We start from the raw sequence: 19,116 nt of genomic DNA on the forward strand, positions 1-19,116 counted from the left end.
CTGCACCCAGGACGACCAATCGGCATCTTGAGGAAGGGAAGCAATGGGGAATGGCAAACTTCCAAAGGGGGGGGAGAAAAAACTTGGGGAACAAGGAAAACGGAACCATTTCCCACCGTTTTGAACCAAACGTTATGGAATGTTTTAGTCTGTTTCTCAGCAAAATCTTAGGTGATGTATCAAGCGCTACATTGCATCAGTGGTGGGTTCCAGGCGGTAATGCCCTGGTACGCGCCTACCGTTGTCTGCCGGAAGCAGCAGCCACCGTACCGGAACGGTGCTTTGGATGGCCCGCCCGCCTACCCTTGTTCCTACCTGTATTTGAAGGAAATGGGCCATTTGCGCACGCTTCGCACAGCATACAGTGTCTGTGCAACACTCCGCCAAGTGGGTGGAGCATCACAAGCAGTGAGTGTGCATGCGTGCACAGAGCGCATGCCCCGTGGTAGACGCCTGGCCCCGTTGCAGAGTACCAGTTGCAACGGGAGCCGAAACCCACCACTGCATTACATATAACAGGAACAATAGTAACAATAGCAGCCAAGGCAATCCAGATTCTGCTCCATGAATAGAATTCTGCAATTGGCAGAAATGGGTGTTTGGATTGATTCATTACATTCATTCCAGTTTTGCTTATACAAGAGCGAAGTAAAGATGATCCATTCCACCTTCATACATACGATATATAAACTCCCAAGCATACAAGCACAAGCAGTAAATCTGGATTCTTTTACAGGGATGGGGGTGGGCGCTTGGACTGTTGTTATGGGGGAAATAATTTTTAGGAATGGCTGGAAGAAGATGCTAAAGTGGGACAAGACAGCAAATATTGCCTGGTGGCGATAGGAAGAACTCAGTTAAAAAAAATACTTTTTGGTTACAAAAAACGCTTGCAGAAGTTAACTCTGTGGCTTGCTTATTTATTTATTTGTTGTTTGTTTTAAATTATTATAAAAGCTATTCTCCAAAGCACCTGAGGGAAGAACAAGAAGCAAAGGACTGAAACTAATCAAGGAGAGAAGCAATCTAGAACTAAGGAGAAATTTCCTGACAGTTGGAACAATTAATCAGTGCAGCAACTTGCCTCCAGAAGTAGTGAATGCTCCAACAATGGAAGTTTTTAATCAGAGGTTGGACAACCATTTGTCTGAAATGGTATAGGGTTTCCTGCCTAAGCAGGGGTTGGACTAGAAGACCTCTAAGGTCCCTTCCAACTCTATTATTCTATTCTATTCTATTCTATTCTATTCTATTCTATTCTATTCTAAACTCTTGGCAAGTTCATTTCTACTATTAGTTGCATGTTCTGCATTTCTCCTGTAGCTTCACTGAACCTAGAGTTTAGGTTGCTTCAATATATCTATTTTCTCTCTTGACAGAACCATCTTCTAAAACAGGCAGAGAATTTTCATTCTTTCTAGTCTCCATTTACTGTTCTTTATCTATAAAGCCAATTCCCCATTTCCAAGTTTTCCTCCACTGAAGCACGGAAGATAATGGAAATGAACAGGGAAGGAGGAGGAGGAGGGAAATGTGATCTGGGCATGTTCAGAGAGGCCACGGCAGGAAGCAGAGTGATGTTCTGCGCCCAAAAAGTATGTAAATGTTGCCACGAGGCAACAGATTATTACAAAAAAAATGATAACTTGTCTGTTTTTAGATAGACCTGCTAGCTTTTCACCAAGGGCCCAGGTCCCCAGTAGACCATCTGAAAGTAACTTTCTTAAACTCAATGCTCTACTTGATTGTATTTTATTGAGGTATTTCCCAGGAAGGTAGCTTGGAGAAAAGGCTGTGCATCACTTTTAGGAAATAGCCTCAGGCTTTTTAGAACCACATCCAGGGCAGAAGAAGAAAGATAAAGAACAGTAAATGGAGACTAGAAAGAATATGTCAGCCTCTGCTTTGCTGCTGCTTCGGCTGCCATTGAAACAGGGAGGGGGGGCATGGTATTTGGGAGGGGACTACTAATTGCGCTGGAGGAAGATTCTGGAGTTTCTGCTGCCTGTCTTACTGCGCATGCGGAGGAGGTTTCCCGCCAAGGCCAACGGCACCGGCATTCCATCTTGGTGATGCCTTTCGAAGTTATCTCGCACCTGACACTTGGGAGAATTATGATTGGACTGTGACTGGGATGCCAAGGGGTGGGGAATGGGTTGTTCTATATATCATTTGCTTTCGCGCCTAAATAATCAGTCTTCGCTTTGCTACGCTTCTGTTCATTTATAATTAGTAAAAGTACACTTGATTCTGTCAATGGAGTCTTGTGGTTTTCTTTCCTGATTATCCAATGAAGGAGTGCTGACAGAATATTTCTAGGAAACGGTAGCATGCAGTAGAAAGCAACCTTCCTCAAGGCAAATATCTGTAACAGCAGCTATGAGATGCTCCTAAAATTCCAAATTACTCACTAACTGCCAAGACTGGGGATTCCTGACATTGAGTTTAGGGCTTATAAAATGGTTCCCTGTGTGCAGGTATGCCTGGAGGAGAGAAAGGGAGGGTGTCCCTGAATGTGCGAATGCACATGAGAAACATCCATGCATTCCCCGTGACCCATTTGCCACACAGCACTACTCGACTGCTCCCATTCCATCCAAATATCAGCAATAACACTTAGCGCTTAGACTTATATACCGCTTCATGGTGCTTTTACAGCCCTCTCTAAGCGGTTTAGAGACGACATATTGCCTCCCACAATCTGGATCCTCAGAAGGAGTCAACCTTGAGCCTGGTGAGATTTGAACTGCCAAATTGCAGGTAGCCGGCAGTCAGTAGAAGCAGCCTGCAGGACTACACTCTGACCACTGCGCCACCCTCGGCTCTATTCAGCAATACCTCAAGGGCAAGGAGGTCAGACAGAAAGCCATCTTGATATATTGCCTCTCCTGTCAACAAATAGCATGGGCTTCCCATAACCACTAAGAAGAGCCAGGGAGGGTGGTGCAGCCAATCCAGTAGACGAGAAGGTATACTATGTATGATAATTTCAGCTCTCCTTAAAGGGAAGACAAACATCAGCTCTCCCAAGGCATTCGATGGACTCTCCCCAAAACTTAAACCCATCGATCAATGAAGATCTCACTTTGTCTTTTCCCAACGTTCCTGCTTCAAGATATTAAACAAGTAAGATCAAGCTTCCCTGTAGCAGCTTCTGGTTCTACAATTTCCTCCCTGAACAGCTTTGCCCAACATCAACTGCAATATTTCTGTGGAGCTTCCCAGTCATCCAGCTTATGGTGGCCCCAAAGGTGTTTTTTTTTTCAAGAGGCAACTGGACTTTCAAGACTTTGTCTTGTTAGACGTTCGCTTCTCATCCAAGAAGCTTCTTCAGCTCTGCTAAGAAAGGACCAGAAGGTCCAGTTGTCTCTTGAAAAAACCACCTTTGAGACAACCATGACTTGGATGACTGAGAAGCTCCGTAGACATCCGAGCTGAAGAAGCTTCTTGGATGAGAAGCGAAAAGTCTTCCAGGAAAAGCACTCTTGAAAAAGCACAATTAACCACAATAGTTTTTCTCCCAATTAACTAAACCTGTTCCTGTTCCCTCAAACTTAATTAAGTTAATTTACTGATTGGCCCTGTTTTTATTAAGTGGCTGGGGCCAGACATCACTGCCAACAAGAGGGTGGCTCAGGATGATGTGTAAACTCAATCCCATTCTGCTGTTGTGGCCCGCCAGCTGCCGGCAGACTTGGATGATGAGAAGGTTGGGGAGAAACTGGGGCCAGTCCTGGAGTCTGGGGAAGGTTTTTGATGGACACTCTGCATCAGAAACAGAGATAGAGCCAGGGCCGTCTGACATTCCCAACACTCCCCAGCTGCCTTCGGAGTCGGAGATAAGCGGGGAAGAAGAAGAACAGCTGGGGCATGTCCAGATGTGCGTATGCACAGAGCTGTCACAGGAGAGGAGAACAACTGAGGACCATTAGCCAACTCAGGAAGAAAGGGCACCATAGGGATGCTGAATGGCCCTTCCCTGCCTGGGGAATAAATAGAAGCAAAAAGGGAGTGGCCTCGTGGGAGACAACCATTCGAATTTATTTAGGAAGATTTGCTCATCCTGGAGACTTATTGGCAGGAATTAATTGACAGCTTTGAGACTGGAAGCTCTCGGCCTGGCAATTATCCAAGGATTGATAAGGTCTGTTATTGCAATTAACCCTTGGAAGGATTATTGCCTGGACTTTTCTGTGTGTGTGTGTGAAGGCCATGAATTCACAGTAATTAGATAAGAGGGTTTTTAAAGAAGGACAAGGAGTTTGATTATTGGTTCTGTTGAGGCTGGGTCAGAACCTGCTCTGTAGTCTTTCCCCAACTCATCAATCCATTTTTAATTGTTTTTACTGCAACAGAGGACATTGCTGCACACCAAGCCAGTCTCTTTATCCTTCCAGTCCCTGCTCTCTGCTTCTCTAAAAGAAAGGGAGATGGCAAGAACCTTCTGCAGCAAAGTTCGACCTTTGCAAATTCAGTTATGCCCCTTCTTTTGAAACTCTGGAAAGCCGCTATGCTGTAGAAAGATGACGAAAGATTCAAGCTCCTTCAATCTCTTAGGGCTGCATTCACACAACATGCTATTAAGCCAGTCAACACTGATCAAATATTTTCTGACAACAAGCAAGGTTTCTGCCTTATTGTTTTCTACCAACTCAAGATCAATATGTTTGGGTTATGATTCAGCAACAAAAAAGGGGTTGTTAATTCAACAACCAGATTAAATGGCTCATGTGAATTCAACCTAGTAGTGGTGCGGTGGCCCAGAGGTGGCGCTCTCGCCTCACAATCATGAGGCTGGGAGTTCAATCCTAGGTAGAGGCAGGGATTTCTCTCTCTGGGCACAATGAGAATAGATCTGCTGGGAAAAAAATCTCCGCCTTGGTGACCGGAAGGGCATCCGGCCAATAAACACTCAGATCCATCCAGTTACCCAGACTCCATCCCGCAAGGGATTATGGGGTCATTAAAACAAGATGATGTGAATTCAAACCTAGTATTTCTGCATAGGTGGGAAGGTGTATCTCCAATCCTGGGTTGGAACTGCATTTAATTTCCATCAGAATCAAGTGCAATAAGTTAGTGGGATGTAGGATCTTTTTTCTATTCCTTTCGTAGTAATCCACTTCCAAGGGATCTACTTGCCTCTGTAACAAGCACACTCTGGTTTGATTTTACACCCTTTTTCTAAGACTGCCCCTTCCAGAAGGTATCTCCTATCTCGCCTCTCTTTTCTGCATCAGCCATTATTTTGACACAATGCCCCCCCCCCGCCCCAAAGAGAAAACTAACTTCTTAGACTGAATTCCAAAGGGCTGGATGGATTTTTTTCTCTCGTTTATCTTAGGATTATCCCTTCCCTTTCCCCCCCCCCCGCCAATGCCTACCTTATATATTTTTCCTTATCAACAGAGATTGGTTCATCATACCTGCAGAGGAAAAAAAAGGATAGCATAACCAAAACATGGTAAATAACAAGGGTTAAGATGAGAAAAAACATATTGAAAGTATGGGCAAATGCCTTATAATTCTCAGCCAGTTGGGATAGGGAACAAGGTAACCTCCAAGGACTGGGGACATCAGTTCCCACCGACTTAATAGTACTAGCAATAGCACTTAAACTTATATACCGCTTTAAAGCTCTCTCTAAGGGCTTTACAGAGTCAACCTCTTGCCCCCAACAATCTGGGTCCTCGTTTTACCCACCTCGGAAGGATGGAAAGCCGAGTCAATCTTGAGAAGTGAACTGTGGAACTGCAGCTGGTAGTCAGCTGAAGTAGCCTGCAGTACTGCATTCTAACCACTGTGCCACCCCGGCTCTTAAACAGCGATCGCAAGTAAACCATCAGGAGAGCATCAAATTTCGTACGCAGGTAGTCCTTGACTTACGACCACAACTGAGCCCAACATTTCTATTTGTTAAGTGAATTTTGTCCCACTTTACGACCTTTCTTGCCACGGTGGTGAAGTGAATCCCTGCCGTTGATAAGGGAGTAACCCGGTTGTTAAGTGAATCTGACTTCCCCCTGACTTTGCTTGTCAGAAAGTCGCAAAAGGGGATCGCATGACCCTGGAACACTGCAACCATCATATATATGAACCAGTTGCCCAGCATCTGAATTTTGATTCCAACATCCATCAGGATGTTGGAAAGATCGCAACTGTGAAAAATGGACCTATCCCTTTTCTCAGAGGCCATTGAACTTTGAAGGATCACCAAACGGAAGGTTGTAAGCTGATAATTCCTGTTAATTTGCTTTAAGATGTCTCTGCATGAATAGAATAGAATAGAATGATGGGATGGGATGGGATGGGATGGGATGGGATAGAATGGAATGGAGTAGAGTAGAGTAGAGTAGATAGAAAGGAATAAGGAATAGAAATAATAGAATAGAATGGAATGGAATAGAATAGGAATAATGGGATGGGATGGGATAGAATAGAATAGAATAAGGAATAGAATAAGGAATAGAAAGGAATAAGGAATAGGATAGGATAAAATAGAATAGAATAGAATAAGGAATAGAATAGAATAGGAATAGAAAGGAATAGAATAGAGTAAGGAATAGAATAGGATAGAATAAATAGAATAGAATAAGGAATAGAATAGAATAGGAATAGAAAGGAATAGAATAGAATAAAATAAGGAATTGAAGAGAAGGAATAGAACAGAATAGGAATAGAAAGGAATAAAATAGAATAGGAATAGAAAGGAATAGAATAGAATAGACTAATGGGATGGGATGGGATGGGATAGAATAGAATAGACTAGAATAAGGAATAGAGTGTAACTAAATCTCATTTAGCAATGAGATTGCTAAATCCTCAAGGTTCGTCTATTCTTCCCCGTCTGGCTTCACCCAGGCTCTTATTCAAACTTGAAATGCCAAAAAGGCAAAGATTGAAGGATACAGACCTTGGATCAGCTATTTTTATTGCCGATACTAAAAAGCCATAATTAGAGCAGAACCCACCACCAACTGCCAATTTTGAGTCCCACGTTTCAGCACGGCAGTCCAGAGGTGCAAACTTTATATCTTTCTTCTCTTCAGAAATGAGGGAAAGAGGCAATTTCTCAGGGAGAATGACAGTTGAGAACACTGCATAGTTATGTTAATGGACCTGTCTGTCTCAGGCTCTTCTGTCTGGCTTTCGGCCTCCTAGACCTCAAAAGCCCTCTCCTCTCCCCCAAAGCCTCAAGGACACCAAAAGATCTCGCTTCCTATTTTAAACCAAGAACAGCTTTCTTACATTTTAACTTGGAGCCCTCTGGCTCATTTAAACCAGAGATGCGTAACTTTTTTCTTTCTTTCTTCCAAGCCAAAAGACAAACTTGGTTTTGAGTCGTACTCTAAGGGGCTGCGTTCCAAGGACTGAGTAGGGCATGGACAACAAAACAAAATTGCAGTTTAAAAAAAAAAATTAATGAACTACAAATGTATACCGCACTTTCCTCCCATGTGTTCCCTCGCTTCTTCCATTGGATGAATTCAGGATTACAATTCTCTGTCTTTTTTTTTTTAATGTAAATGTGTTTTATTTTCCATTTTCATTTCGTACAGTCACATATATACTGTGCATACCGGGGCCATATAACATTAAACAATAAACACAGCCATTCCTCTTGTCAACAGTACCCCCCAAAATAGAAACCCAATGTACCTCTTCGACCCTCCATACACCCTTTCTTTCGCCCCCCTCCAACTTTCCATCTTCCCTCCAACATTCCCCTCTATCCTACTTCCCCTCCCCCTCTACCACTCCTCTCGCTCCCACCCTCTCTACCCCTCTTTCTTCTATCCCTCTACTCCTCCCTTCAGTGTATTTCTACTATCTATTAATATATTCAGCTTGTCCTATTTTACAGTGAAATTAAAGAGCAACAGTATACAAGTGCAGTCGCGTTACTTTAAAATATAAAATTCTCTGTCTTTTGTTGTTGTTGTTGCCATTCGCTTTAGGCAGCGTTTTGTTGATCGCCCGAATGACGGAACAAAAATTTAAAAAGAAGAAAGGGCCACTTCTGGAGGCGGCTGAAAGTGAGAGAGAGACGCTTGGGGCCATGGCCAAGTTTTTTAGAGGGACCACAGATTATGCACTGGCTTGAAATGGGTCATGAGCTAACTAGAATGACAAAGAAGGGTGGGAAACCATTCACTGGAACGGACTTTGCTTTCATCTAGCTTTGCCGTCTCTGGAAGGCATGGGAAATGGCGGCGGAGTTTAAAAGTTGTAGTGCTTTAAACTTGCCGCGGTACCAGAAGAGGAGAGGGAAATCCAAAAAGACAACAACGATTGTATTTGTCTTGGCTCAGACATGAAGACCAGCCTCTTCACCCAGACCTTTGGCGAGGGAAGAGGGAGACATCTCTTCATTCCATCTGGCCTGTTGCCATTGCTATCTCTCTTTTTTTTCATCTTCTATTTTACTATTTTAGGAAGATTTTATTGCAATATCTTTCTTTGTCGTGAACCACCCAGAAGGGTTGGGAGTCAGACGGCACACAAGCTTCAACAACAACAACAAACAACTGAGGTTCACCCATGATATCTCAGCAGGCTGAGGAGAGCTGGTCCTCAACTTACCACCCAGTTAGGAGCAGAATATCTGTGGCTAGCAAGGGAGTTGCTAAGTGAGCTACGCCCAATTCTACAATGTTTTTAGCCAGCGTCGTTAGGCGATCACTGCAGTTGAATGAATAGCAATAGCAATTAGACTTATATGCTACTTCTTTACAGCCTTCTCTAAGCGGTTTACACAGTCAGCCTCTTGCCCCCAACAATCTGGGTCCTCATTTTACCCACCTCGGAAAGATGGAAGGCTGAGTCAACCTTGAGACGGTCAGGATTGAACTCCTGGCAGTGGGCAGAGTTAGCCTGCAATAGCATTTAGCACTTAGACTTATATACCACTTTATAGTGCTTTGAAGCCCTCTGTAAACAGTTAGAGTCAGCCTCTTGTCCCCAACAATCTGGGTCCTCCTTTACCCACTTTGGAAGGATGGAAGGCTGAGTCAACCTTGAGACGGTTAGGATTGAACTCCTGGCAGTGGCCAGAGTTAACTTCAGTGATGGGTTCCTACCGGTTCAGCCCGCTTCAGCCAAACCAGTAGTGCTTTGGCGGCCTGGGTCACCGGCAGGGACCCAGGCCTGCCATGCCCCCAAACTGGGTTCTCCTATCTTGTTTTTTGCTTCTGCGCATGTGCAGAACAATTTTTATTGCACTGTGCAGCGCGCCCACGAGCGAACCGGCAGCAGGGCCTGCCGGAAGCCCCACCCCATTAGCCTGCAATATTACATTCTAACCACTTGCGCCACCACTAATCACCAATATACTTCAAAATCTAAGGTTCCAAGGTGAAGGGACAGCAATCAACAGAAAATATATTTCAGGAGCAGATCCTGTATTTTGGTCTATTCTATCTTGCAGTCCTTAAGCAAATCCAGCTTTCCCATTGACATGGCTGGTGGAAGGTTGGCTAAGAAGATTGTAAATGATAATCCATGAGCCCAGGACAGTGCAAACATCATAAATACATGCCGGATGCCAAACACTCCAATTTTGATCACATGATTCTGGGGATGCTGCAATGGTCATAAGGGCAAGGACAGATCATCGGTCACCTTGTTCAGTGCCATTGTCACTCAACAAAGTGTTGTGGCCCACCAGCGGAGTCAGACAGTGGGGAGGTTGGGGAGGAACATGGGCCAGTTCTCAGGGCTGAGGAAAGCTCAGACGAGGGCTCTGCGTCGGAGGCAGAGAGGGAGATAGACAGCAGCGAGGCAGAGGAACAGCTGGAGCCTGTTCCCAGTGTGCGCATGCACAGAGCTGCCAGAAGACAAGAACAATAAGAAAGCAGGGTTGACTTAGAAGTAAAGCCAGACCTTGGAGGTGATTGACCCCTCCCATAGGAAATAAAGGAGGAGCGAATGGGGAGGGGGCTTTTGCAGGAAACAATTCATTCCTTCTGTCGTTTCAAGAGTGGAAAGTTCTGTTTGTAACTATAAGAGACTCTGTGCCAAGTGTTGCCTTGCCCTGCGTTTGGAAACTAGTTATCTGGCAGCTCTCCAAGCAAGATAAGGTTCGTGTTGATAAACATTCCCCTGAAAGACTGTTTGCTAAGCCTTGCTGACTGTGAATGAAAGGAATTCACAGATGTGTAAATAAAAGAGGGTTTACTGGGACCAAGACTCTGCTTCTTGCTTTCTAAGGAAGCCTGGGTCAGAACACAAAGGATCTTAACTCGAAGTCTTGCTGTATGCATTGTTTAGCTGGCTGACAGTTACGCCTCTTTATGTCTCTAGAGCAGTGTTTCTCAACCTTGGCAACTTGAAGACGTCCGGACTTCAACTCCCAGAATTCCCCAGGCTGGGGAATTCTGGGAGTTGAAGTCCGGACGTCTTCAAGTTGCCAAGGTTGAGAAACACTGCTCTAGAATCTCAGTCATGTCTCAGTCATCCAGGTTGTGGTTGTCCCAAAGCTGCTTTTTCAGGAAGCAACTGGACTTTCCTTCTTTTTCTTCAAAGATGTTTCTCTTCTCATCAAGCAAAATGTCTTCAAAAGGAAAAAAAAAAGTCCAGTTGTCTCCTGAAAAAGCACCTTTGGGACAACCATGATCTGGGTGACTGAGAATCTCTACAGATTTTTTAGCTAAACGATTTGGGATGAAGACACACTTTGAATGGTGTGGGAAGAAGAATGGATTTCCAGAGGGGAAAAAAATTGCAGACTACAGGAACCAGACGACACTGGGGACACAGATAAACCTTCAAGTGGCCTCAATGACCTGCTAAAAGGATGCAAATGACCAGCTGTCTGCCAGGAATATAAATCCTCCCATTCCCCACCATCCAGTCAGAGCTGTAGAAGCTTCTTGGATGAGAAGCCAAATGCCTTCAAAGAAAAACGAAACAGAAAATCCAGTTGCCTCTTGCAAAAAGCATCTTTGGGACAAGCCTCTTTATGCTTTAGTATAAAGAATCACAGAAGGAATGAGTTAGACGGGACTTCCAATCTATGTCAAGCCCTGTCTCCCTGGACTTCACTAAATGGATCCTGACTGTTAGGAATATAATTCTAATGGTTGCGTTGGCAATATATGAATCATGTAACAATGTTGTACCTGTTTCTTTAAAGCATACTGTATAATGTGATTGGTTGCTGTTTTCCTCAATCGGCCATAAGAGGGAGCAAGAATGACTGTTAGCTCTGTGTTGATCTGATCTGAGTGTTTTGGAAGCTGGCTGTTAGAAAGTGCCGTGAGCTATTGTAAGTTTTGCAACTGCTAGCAAACTTTGAGTACTGAACTGATTATATGATACTGGACTATGTTATTTGGATTATCCCTTAACTGAAAAGACATTGATGACTGACTGTCTTATCCATGTATGACTTGGACTGTTTGATGGACTCTGATACCTCTATTTCACGAAAGTAAAAGCCTATTTAAACTGCAGTCTCTCTGTATGCTGGTTTGTGTGTTCTCCAACACAACTCTCACAACGCTTCACTGACGTACCCGCTCTCCCAACGGGGAGCTTACCTAACACTGACGAATGGCCTTCAGACCTCATTTAGTGGAGCAAAACTATCCGAAAGCTTCCTCTTTCAAAAAATGATTTAAAAAGCTACTTTTGGATTCAAGAAATGAGGAATGCAAAGCCTCAGGTTTAAAATCCCAGAGAGGTTGTTTTCATCGCACCTACAATATGTCCAACGGATGGGAAGGAGCTCCAAGGATTGCCAAGCATATAAATAGTGCTTTGTCATTCCGTTATTTTCAAGCAGAGCTCCTGGCCCAGATTGTGCAAGGACAGAACAATAAAATAGCAGTAATAAACGGTGTCACAGTGTAGTAGGCAGAAGGATGGTAGCCGTTCTGATTCATTTCCAAGAAGGGCTCGTATATACTGCAGGATTTGCTCACCTATAGGGTAAAATTATTCTTGTGTTCGATCCATTCTATTTGGGTAGTTCTACCGCTTTGCGGCTGAGAGTATAATTCTCTTTCTAAGAATGAAAATATTTTTAAAAAAATAGGGTTGCAGACAAGTCCAGCTCAATAAAGAAGGATATTTGTAGCTCAGGGTTGTATAATTGAAGGGTCCTTGGTGTTCTCTGAGCTTGGTTCTTTTCTTGCAGATGTTTCACTACCCAGACTAGGTAACATCATCAGTGCTAGTAAGGAGTGAGATTTGGGAGGAGGAGGAAGAGGGGGGGAGGTAGTGGTGGTCTTGGTGGTCTCTGAGTTTGGTTCTTTTCTTGCAGACGTTTCATTACCAAACTACCTTATTTCCTTGAAAATAAGACCTGCCTAGATAATAAGCCCAATTGGGCTTTTGAGCGCATGCGCTAAAATAATCCCTCCCCCGAAAACAAGCCCTCCTCTAAAATATTTAAACACATGCGCAGCCGGTCTCTGCCATTTCCTGTGGGGAAGGGGGGCAACATGCCCCACATATCCCAAATGGACCTGCCATCCACGCAGAACAGCCTCACGGAGGCTGGTACTGCAAATCCTAGCTACCACGCCCCTTCTCTTAGTGGCGGCAAGAGTGTGCCAGAAACAGAGACAGACCTTCCGGCCCTCTCTGGATCAGCTCATCCATGGGCCGAGGTTAAGGGGCCTCCTGCACCTCAAAAATAATAAGACCTCCCCGAAAATAAGGTCAAGTGCTTATTTTGAGGATGAAAAGAAAATAAGACCCTGTCTTATTTTCGGGGAAACATGGTAGGTAACGTCATCAGTGCTCATCTAGATAGGTAGACCACCACTGTTGAATTACCTACCTGTTCTGACCCCCTCCTCCATCCAGTAATGAAAACCGACGCACGCTTAATGAGAATGTCCTTTAATAACAAGACCAGACTCTCGGTGGCTGAAAGCCAAGTAAACAAACAGATAAGGACCTTGGCAGCAAGGCCAACAAACCTTGGCAGCAATTCAGACAAACTCTGGCAGCAATCCAGCTTGGCAAGTTTGTTTCTCTTTAGTCAAAGCGTTGACTTCTGCAAGAAGGGCGTGGCATAAGCAGTCTGTTTTATAGTCTGGAGAGGAGCCTAATGACCATCAGCTGAGCGTAATTACCTCCTGTAATTACGTAGTTGTTCTTGACGCCGAGTAGCTCTTCGACTGCATGCATCCCGGAACAACTCACTGTTGGTTTCTGGATCACTCTCCCTTGTCTCCTCCCCACTGATCCAAGGCTCAGGCGCCACCTGGTGGCCAACCAGTCTCTCTGTGCCCTGCTCAGAGTCGGAACCCTGTCCAGGGCCGACTCATAGCGTCCCTCGCTGTTGGAGTCTGCTGGCAGTTCCAATGGCTCCTGCTGGGCCACAACACCTACTTAATGAAATGTTTGCAAGAAAACAAGCAAGCTCAGAAACTCTAAGGACCCTTTATGTCCTTTCTGTGAAATTCCTGGTCGTTTATGCCAGGGTCCTCAGTGTTGGGTCCTTAGTGTTTAGAAAACACTAAGGACCCTGGGACAACTACCAGGAATTTCACAAAAATATTGTTGTACATTGCTTCACACCAATACCCCAATGGTTTGCTATTAGTGTCTTCTAAAATTCCCCGATGTTTCCTCTTTAAATCCTAATGGATGCAATGGGCTGATGAGCTAAAGAAAATGCCTCTGGTTAATAAAGCAGCACAAACATAGTTGTGTATAGTTGTGCGCGCAGGCACAATGTGCTCACAGACACACTCCAAAAATGTTTCGCTTGCCAGAGTTGTTAATAGCAATAGCAATAGCAGTTAGACATATACCGCTTCATAGGGCTTTCAGCCCTCTCTAAGCGGTTTACAGAGTCAGCATATTGCCCCCACAGTCTGGGTCCTCATTTCACCCACCTCGGAAGGATGGAAGGCTGAGTCAACCTTGAGCCGGTGAGATTTGAACCGCCGAACTGCAGCTTAGCAGTCAGCTGAAGTGGCTGCAGTACTGCACTCTAACCACTGCGCCACCTCGGCTCCTTAAGGGGCACTCTTGAATTTTTTTTTACATTTTGTTCCATGCTCTTTAATATTAAACACATGCAAATTAATGCGTATCTGCTGAGATCACATGGGATTCCTTGTAGCATAATTAACTGTGCAACACGGTTTCCCCCATCCATTTATATACCTTGACGGAGCCTGTTTTTAAAAACTCACCTTGTAAGGTGTTGTAGAAGGGAAAAAATAATAAAAAATAATCTGCCAATAAAAACTCACCTTGAAAATTTGCTGGGTCCTTCCCCATCTTCATCGTCAAAGTCCATTCTAGGGGAGGGGAAAAAAGAGTATTACAATTATATCTCCGTAGCTGGAAGAGTCTGCATGGATTAAAGAAAGATGGGGTGAGTTATGCATTATTTCTCATGGTGCCTCCCCTTCTGACTTTCTCTGCTCATTGGCGATGCTTATTATTCTTTCAGTTCTTCCTTTTTGTTAAAGAGTTTATGAGCAGTCCTGCCCCTTCTCTCTTGGGAGCAAACCAAAAACAGCCAAAATGGGCTCTTTGCAGCTCTCCAAATATTCTGGACTCCAAATACCATCAGGCCCAGCCAGTGGTGGGATTCAAATAATTTAACAATCGGTTCTCTGCTCTAATGACCAGCAGGGTAGGTGGGGCTTGGTGGTCATGTGACTGGGTGGGCATGGCCAACTCAACATCACTCATGTTGATGGGTGCTTCACCTTAGCTGTTACAATGGAATACGGGTTCACCAGGAGGCAGTTTCTGTAAGCAGGGCAATAAAGATTAGGCTAGAAACAACAACCAGAATGTTTCCTTCCTGCTTCCTCCAGGATTTAGCCCTGTAATTTGGGAAAAAGCAAAAGGGAGATTTCTGCCAACACCGTTCTCCAGACTGCTTATAAAGTTCCCAACCGTTCTCCCGAATAGGTGCGAACTGGCTGAATCCCACCACTGGGCCCAGCACTGCCAGGACAACAGCAGAGATAGCAATAGCGATGATATTTAGACCTTCTATACAGTTTTCACAGTGCTTTACAGCCCTCTCTAAGCAGTTTACAGAGTCAGCCTCTTGCCCCCAACAATCTGGGTCCTCATTTTACCGACCTCGGAAGGATGGAAGTTCTGAGTCAACCTTGAGCCTGGTGAGATTCGATCTGCCAAACTGCTGGCAGCCAGTGATCAGCGGAAGTAGATTCAGTACTGCACTTTAATCACTGTGCCACAGTGGATGAGGGGAACTGGGTGCTGACATCCATAAAGCCATTATCTCTCCTTCAGGTCCCCTCTCCGTCAGTGGTGGGTTTCAAAATATTTTTGAACCTACTTTGTGGGTTGTGGCCTTCTTTGTGGGAGTGGCTTGCTGGCCATGTGACCTGGTGGGAGTGGCTTGCCAGCCATGTGTTCTCTCTCTCTCTCTCTCTCTCTCTCCTTCCTTTTGTCTCTGTCCCTTTTTCCCTTTTTTCTTTCATCTCTCTCTCACTTTTTCTTTTTTTTTTCTTTTTTATTTCTTTCTTTCTTCTTTCTTTTTCTTTCTCTTTCTCTGTGTGAGTCTGTCTGTCTCTGTGTGTGTGTGTGTGTGTGTGTGTGTGTGTGTGTCAGTGGTGGGTTTCAAAAATTTTTGGAACCTCTTCTGTAGGTGTGGCCTGCTTTCTGGTGGAACCTCTTCTAACCAGTTCAGTAGATTTTGACGAACCGGTTCTACCGAATAGGTGCGAACTGGTAGGAACCCACCTCTGCTCCCCGTGCTATGGATTCTTTTTCCTTAGCACTGCTCAAAAGCAAAATTGTCAGCCACCTCGAACATCCATTGGCTTGCCTTTCCATCCAGCTGATCTTTAAAAGCAAGCCAGAAGTCAAATGTTTCTGTTCTGGTGAAGTTATCCTGTTATTTGGCTGTTCTTGCTTTGCGTGTGTTACAGCCAGATGATCTCCAAAAGCCAGCCCAATTTCTTCACCCGTTACTTTTCTGGTCACCAGGCCAAAAAAAAAAAAAAATCCATTTCTTCCAGTTCACCTCTTGAATTTCTTTCCAAACAAAACTCCTCCACCACCAACATTGCTACCCTCCTAATATTGCCCTATTTTTGTCACTTTCTTTGAGTTCTGAAGTCTGATAAGGTTGTTTACTCAAAAATATATGCTTTGCCTACAGCAGGGGTCAGCAACCTTAAACATTCAAAGAGCCACAAATGTCCTAAACAGGAGCCCCCTGTTCAATTCTGGAGCCAACCGGAAGTCCAGTCCTCCCACCATAAAGTCTTCTCCTAGCGCGGCTTCCTTTTTCCTCTACCTGTCCTAACCAAAAGCCCTATCAATTGTGGAGCCGATCGGTGACAGGGAGCCACAGCAGAGGGATGAAAGAGCCACATGCGGCTCCAGAGCCCCTGGACTAGAGCAAGGACCACCTTATATCTCCCTCCCTAAATCACCATCCCGAACCTACCTTTAAGAGGTGAGAACAGGGGAAAGTGAGGCTGTGTGCCAAGGCTGTTCCTCAATTAAATTTTAATTTTGGTTAAATTATGACCACATTTTCTAATTTCATCATTATATATTTCTGAGCAGCAGCTGTAGGGAGAATGACTCTCATTTTCAATGAAATTAAGCTCTTTCCGCTCTTCTTAATTTGTTGGTGTTTTGATTGGTGGAGAAACAGTGACCCCCAGTGGCCACTTGGTTAAGTTAATAAAAAGAATAGGATTCACTGTCCACTTACTGTCCACTTCCTGATGGATCTCTGGCTTCCACAATGGTAGAAATACTTGGAAATGCATTTTTTTCTTGGATTTTGTAAACATCTTGCTTCATTAAATGGTTTAGGGAGCTCCAAAGCTGTCAACTGTTTCGTAAATACTCAAATCGCATTTGGAGACCAGATCGTACAAAAATATAGATTTTGAGTTTTCCTTTTCTTTTCCCCTCTAAGGTCATTCAAGGTGCTCATCTTTTCCCATTTGCATTTAATGCCTCTGCAGAGCAGTATATAAATTTGAAATCAAACCAAGGTTAAGCCTCCCATCCTTTACAAATATTCCCCCAATCGTTTTACCCTTCACAGCATTCATTCGGATGGATGTTTGGCTGGTTGGCTCGCAGTCCTTCAAAAAGACTGTTCCTTCCACCATGCAATTTCACTGCATGATATTTATTTGACACAAGTGAAAAAGAAAAGGGGGGGAAAAATCCATACATCAAGAATATGAACTGCATCTAACCTTAGCTTTCAGTCAAAAACGCAAGGTGGAAACTATTAATTCAGGGGGTAGGAAAATCTTTTTTTTTTCTGCTTAGTGGCTGAAAATCGTTTTAGGAGAAGATGAAAGCTTCGCCGCAGATATTTTTTTTTCCTTTTCTAATTTTGTACCAGATTGATTCTGGCCATTGTCAGCATCCCTCTTAATAAATTATGATACCTTTCGTTTATCTTCTTTGGGATCATAATATTGCGGTTTTACTTTATGTTCAAACATTTCAGAACAGATTAGTCTATTTCTTTCCAGTCATTTAGTGTGTGTGCGTGCATGCGCATATATGTGCACACACTTGTAGAGATATACTCTGTGTGTGTGTGCGTGCGCGTATGTGCACCTAGGATAAAATGTTCTTTCATTGCCCTGGCAATTTCCAACCTTTATTGGTGCATGATTATCCATCTCGCAATACCACCTCTTCTTTTCCCTCCAAGTGTTAGGAAATCCATCAGAGAGGGACCTTCAAAGAGAAGATCTGGGTAGTAATGCAAAGGAAAAAAGGACCCCCTCCCTCTTGAATCCTTTTCTTTCATTCATTCTTCATCCTGAATGAAACGTTGTTTGTCCAAAACTCGCAGCCATTTCGCATGCATCTGTGTTTAGGAGTAAGTGTGTGTTTGCATGAGACAGAGGGAGGAAGGGAGGAGGAGGAAAAGGGGAAAGAGAAAGGGAAGAAGAGTGGGGGAGGAGGAGGAGGAGGAGGAGGAGGAGGAGGAGGAGACGAAAAAGAGGAGGAGGAGGAGGAGGAGAAGGGGAAGAAGAAGAGGAAGAGGAGGAGGAAGAAGAGGAGGAGGAGGAGACGATGAAAAAGAGGAGGGGAGGAGGGGGAGAAGAGGAAGAGAAGAGGAAGAGGAGGAGGAGGAAGAAGAGGAGGAGGAGGAGGAGATGATGAAAAAGAGGAGGGGAGGAGGGGGAGAAGAGGAGAAGAAGAGGAAGAGGAAGAGGAAGAGAGGAGGAGGAAGAAGAGGAGGAGGAGGAGACGATGAAAACGAGGCGGGGGAGGAGGGGGGGGGAGAAGAGGAAGAAGAGGAGGAGGAGGAGGAAGAAGAAGAGGAGGAGGAGATGATGAAAAAGAGGAGGGGGGAGGCGGGGGAAGAAGAAGAAGAGGAGAGGGGAGGAGGAGGAGAAGAAGGAGGAGGAGGGAGATGATGAAAAAGAGGAGGGGGAGGAGGGGGGAAGAAGCAGAGAGGAAGGAGGAGGAGGAGGAGGAGATGATGAAAAAGAGGAGGGGAGGAGGGGGAGAAGAAGAAGAGAGGAAGAGGAAGAGGAGGAGGAGGAAGAAGAGTGAGGAGCGAGAAGTGAGAAGGAAGGAGAAGAAGAGAAAGAAGAAGAAGAAGAAAGAAGAAGCAGAAGAAGAAGAAGAAGAAGCTCCATCTTGAAAATATCTTGTCCGTGCCATTCAACAATATTTTGAAAAAGTGATGCTTACTTACCCAGAACGCCTCTTTCCCCCTCTGGCAGGCACAGATCCTGCCATTCTCACTTGACCAGTGGCCATGGGTGCCACTGGCAATGTCACTGAGCCTGGTATGTCCGATGCCATTTCTGTAACACAGAACATAAAGCATCAGCTTAAGTTGGTAGGCAGATGAAACGACGGGTCTCCTGGCGTGGCTGGGCTTTTGATAGATTGTGGTGAGCTCATTCACAAAGTGGTTTCCATGGGAGACTTCCTTATTTACAGAATGGCTGCTACGGAAAGTATCTTGGTTACGCATTGTCTACTCATGAAAAAAGGAGACCAAAAAGATCCAATTTGTCTCTTTTCAGGGGTGAACCCCCCCCACACCTTTAAAAGAAATAGGTGGAAAACAGGAAGTTGTCCCAGTGGTTCATTTTTAAGATGTCGTTCCCTCCAAATATCAATGCAATCTGAACTGTTACAAATACAATTATTCTAAAC

At 44.5% G+C, this 19,116-nt stretch overlaps 1 protein-coding gene across 1 annotated transcript in view; it reads right to left on the bottom strand.

Annotated features, from left to right (window-relative positions):
* ARNT2 (aryl hydrocarbon receptor nuclear translocator 2) overlaps nucleotides 1-18,756 on the bottom strand; it is a 48,164-nt gene extending 29,408 nt beyond the window's left edge. Inside the window, exons 1-2 of the mRNA XM_032233142.1 lie at nucleotides 18,647-18,756; nucleotides 14,217-14,264 (exon numbers count right to left, since the gene is read on the bottom strand). Coding sequence (XP_032089033.1) covers nucleotides 14,217-14,264; nucleotides 18,647-18,756 — 158 coding nt within the window. The remainder of the gene's footprint in view (nucleotides 1-14,216; nucleotides 14,265-18,646) is intronic.
* Nucleotides 18,757-19,116: the final 360 nt, after the last annotated feature.

This window comes from Thamnophis elegans, chromosome 16 (genome assembly GCF_009769535.1).
Source record: "Thamnophis elegans isolate rThaEle1 chromosome 16, rThaEle1.pri, whole genome shotgun sequence".
Classification (NCBI taxonomy): Eukaryota; Metazoa; Chordata; class Lepidosauria; order Squamata; family Colubridae; genus Thamnophis; species Thamnophis elegans.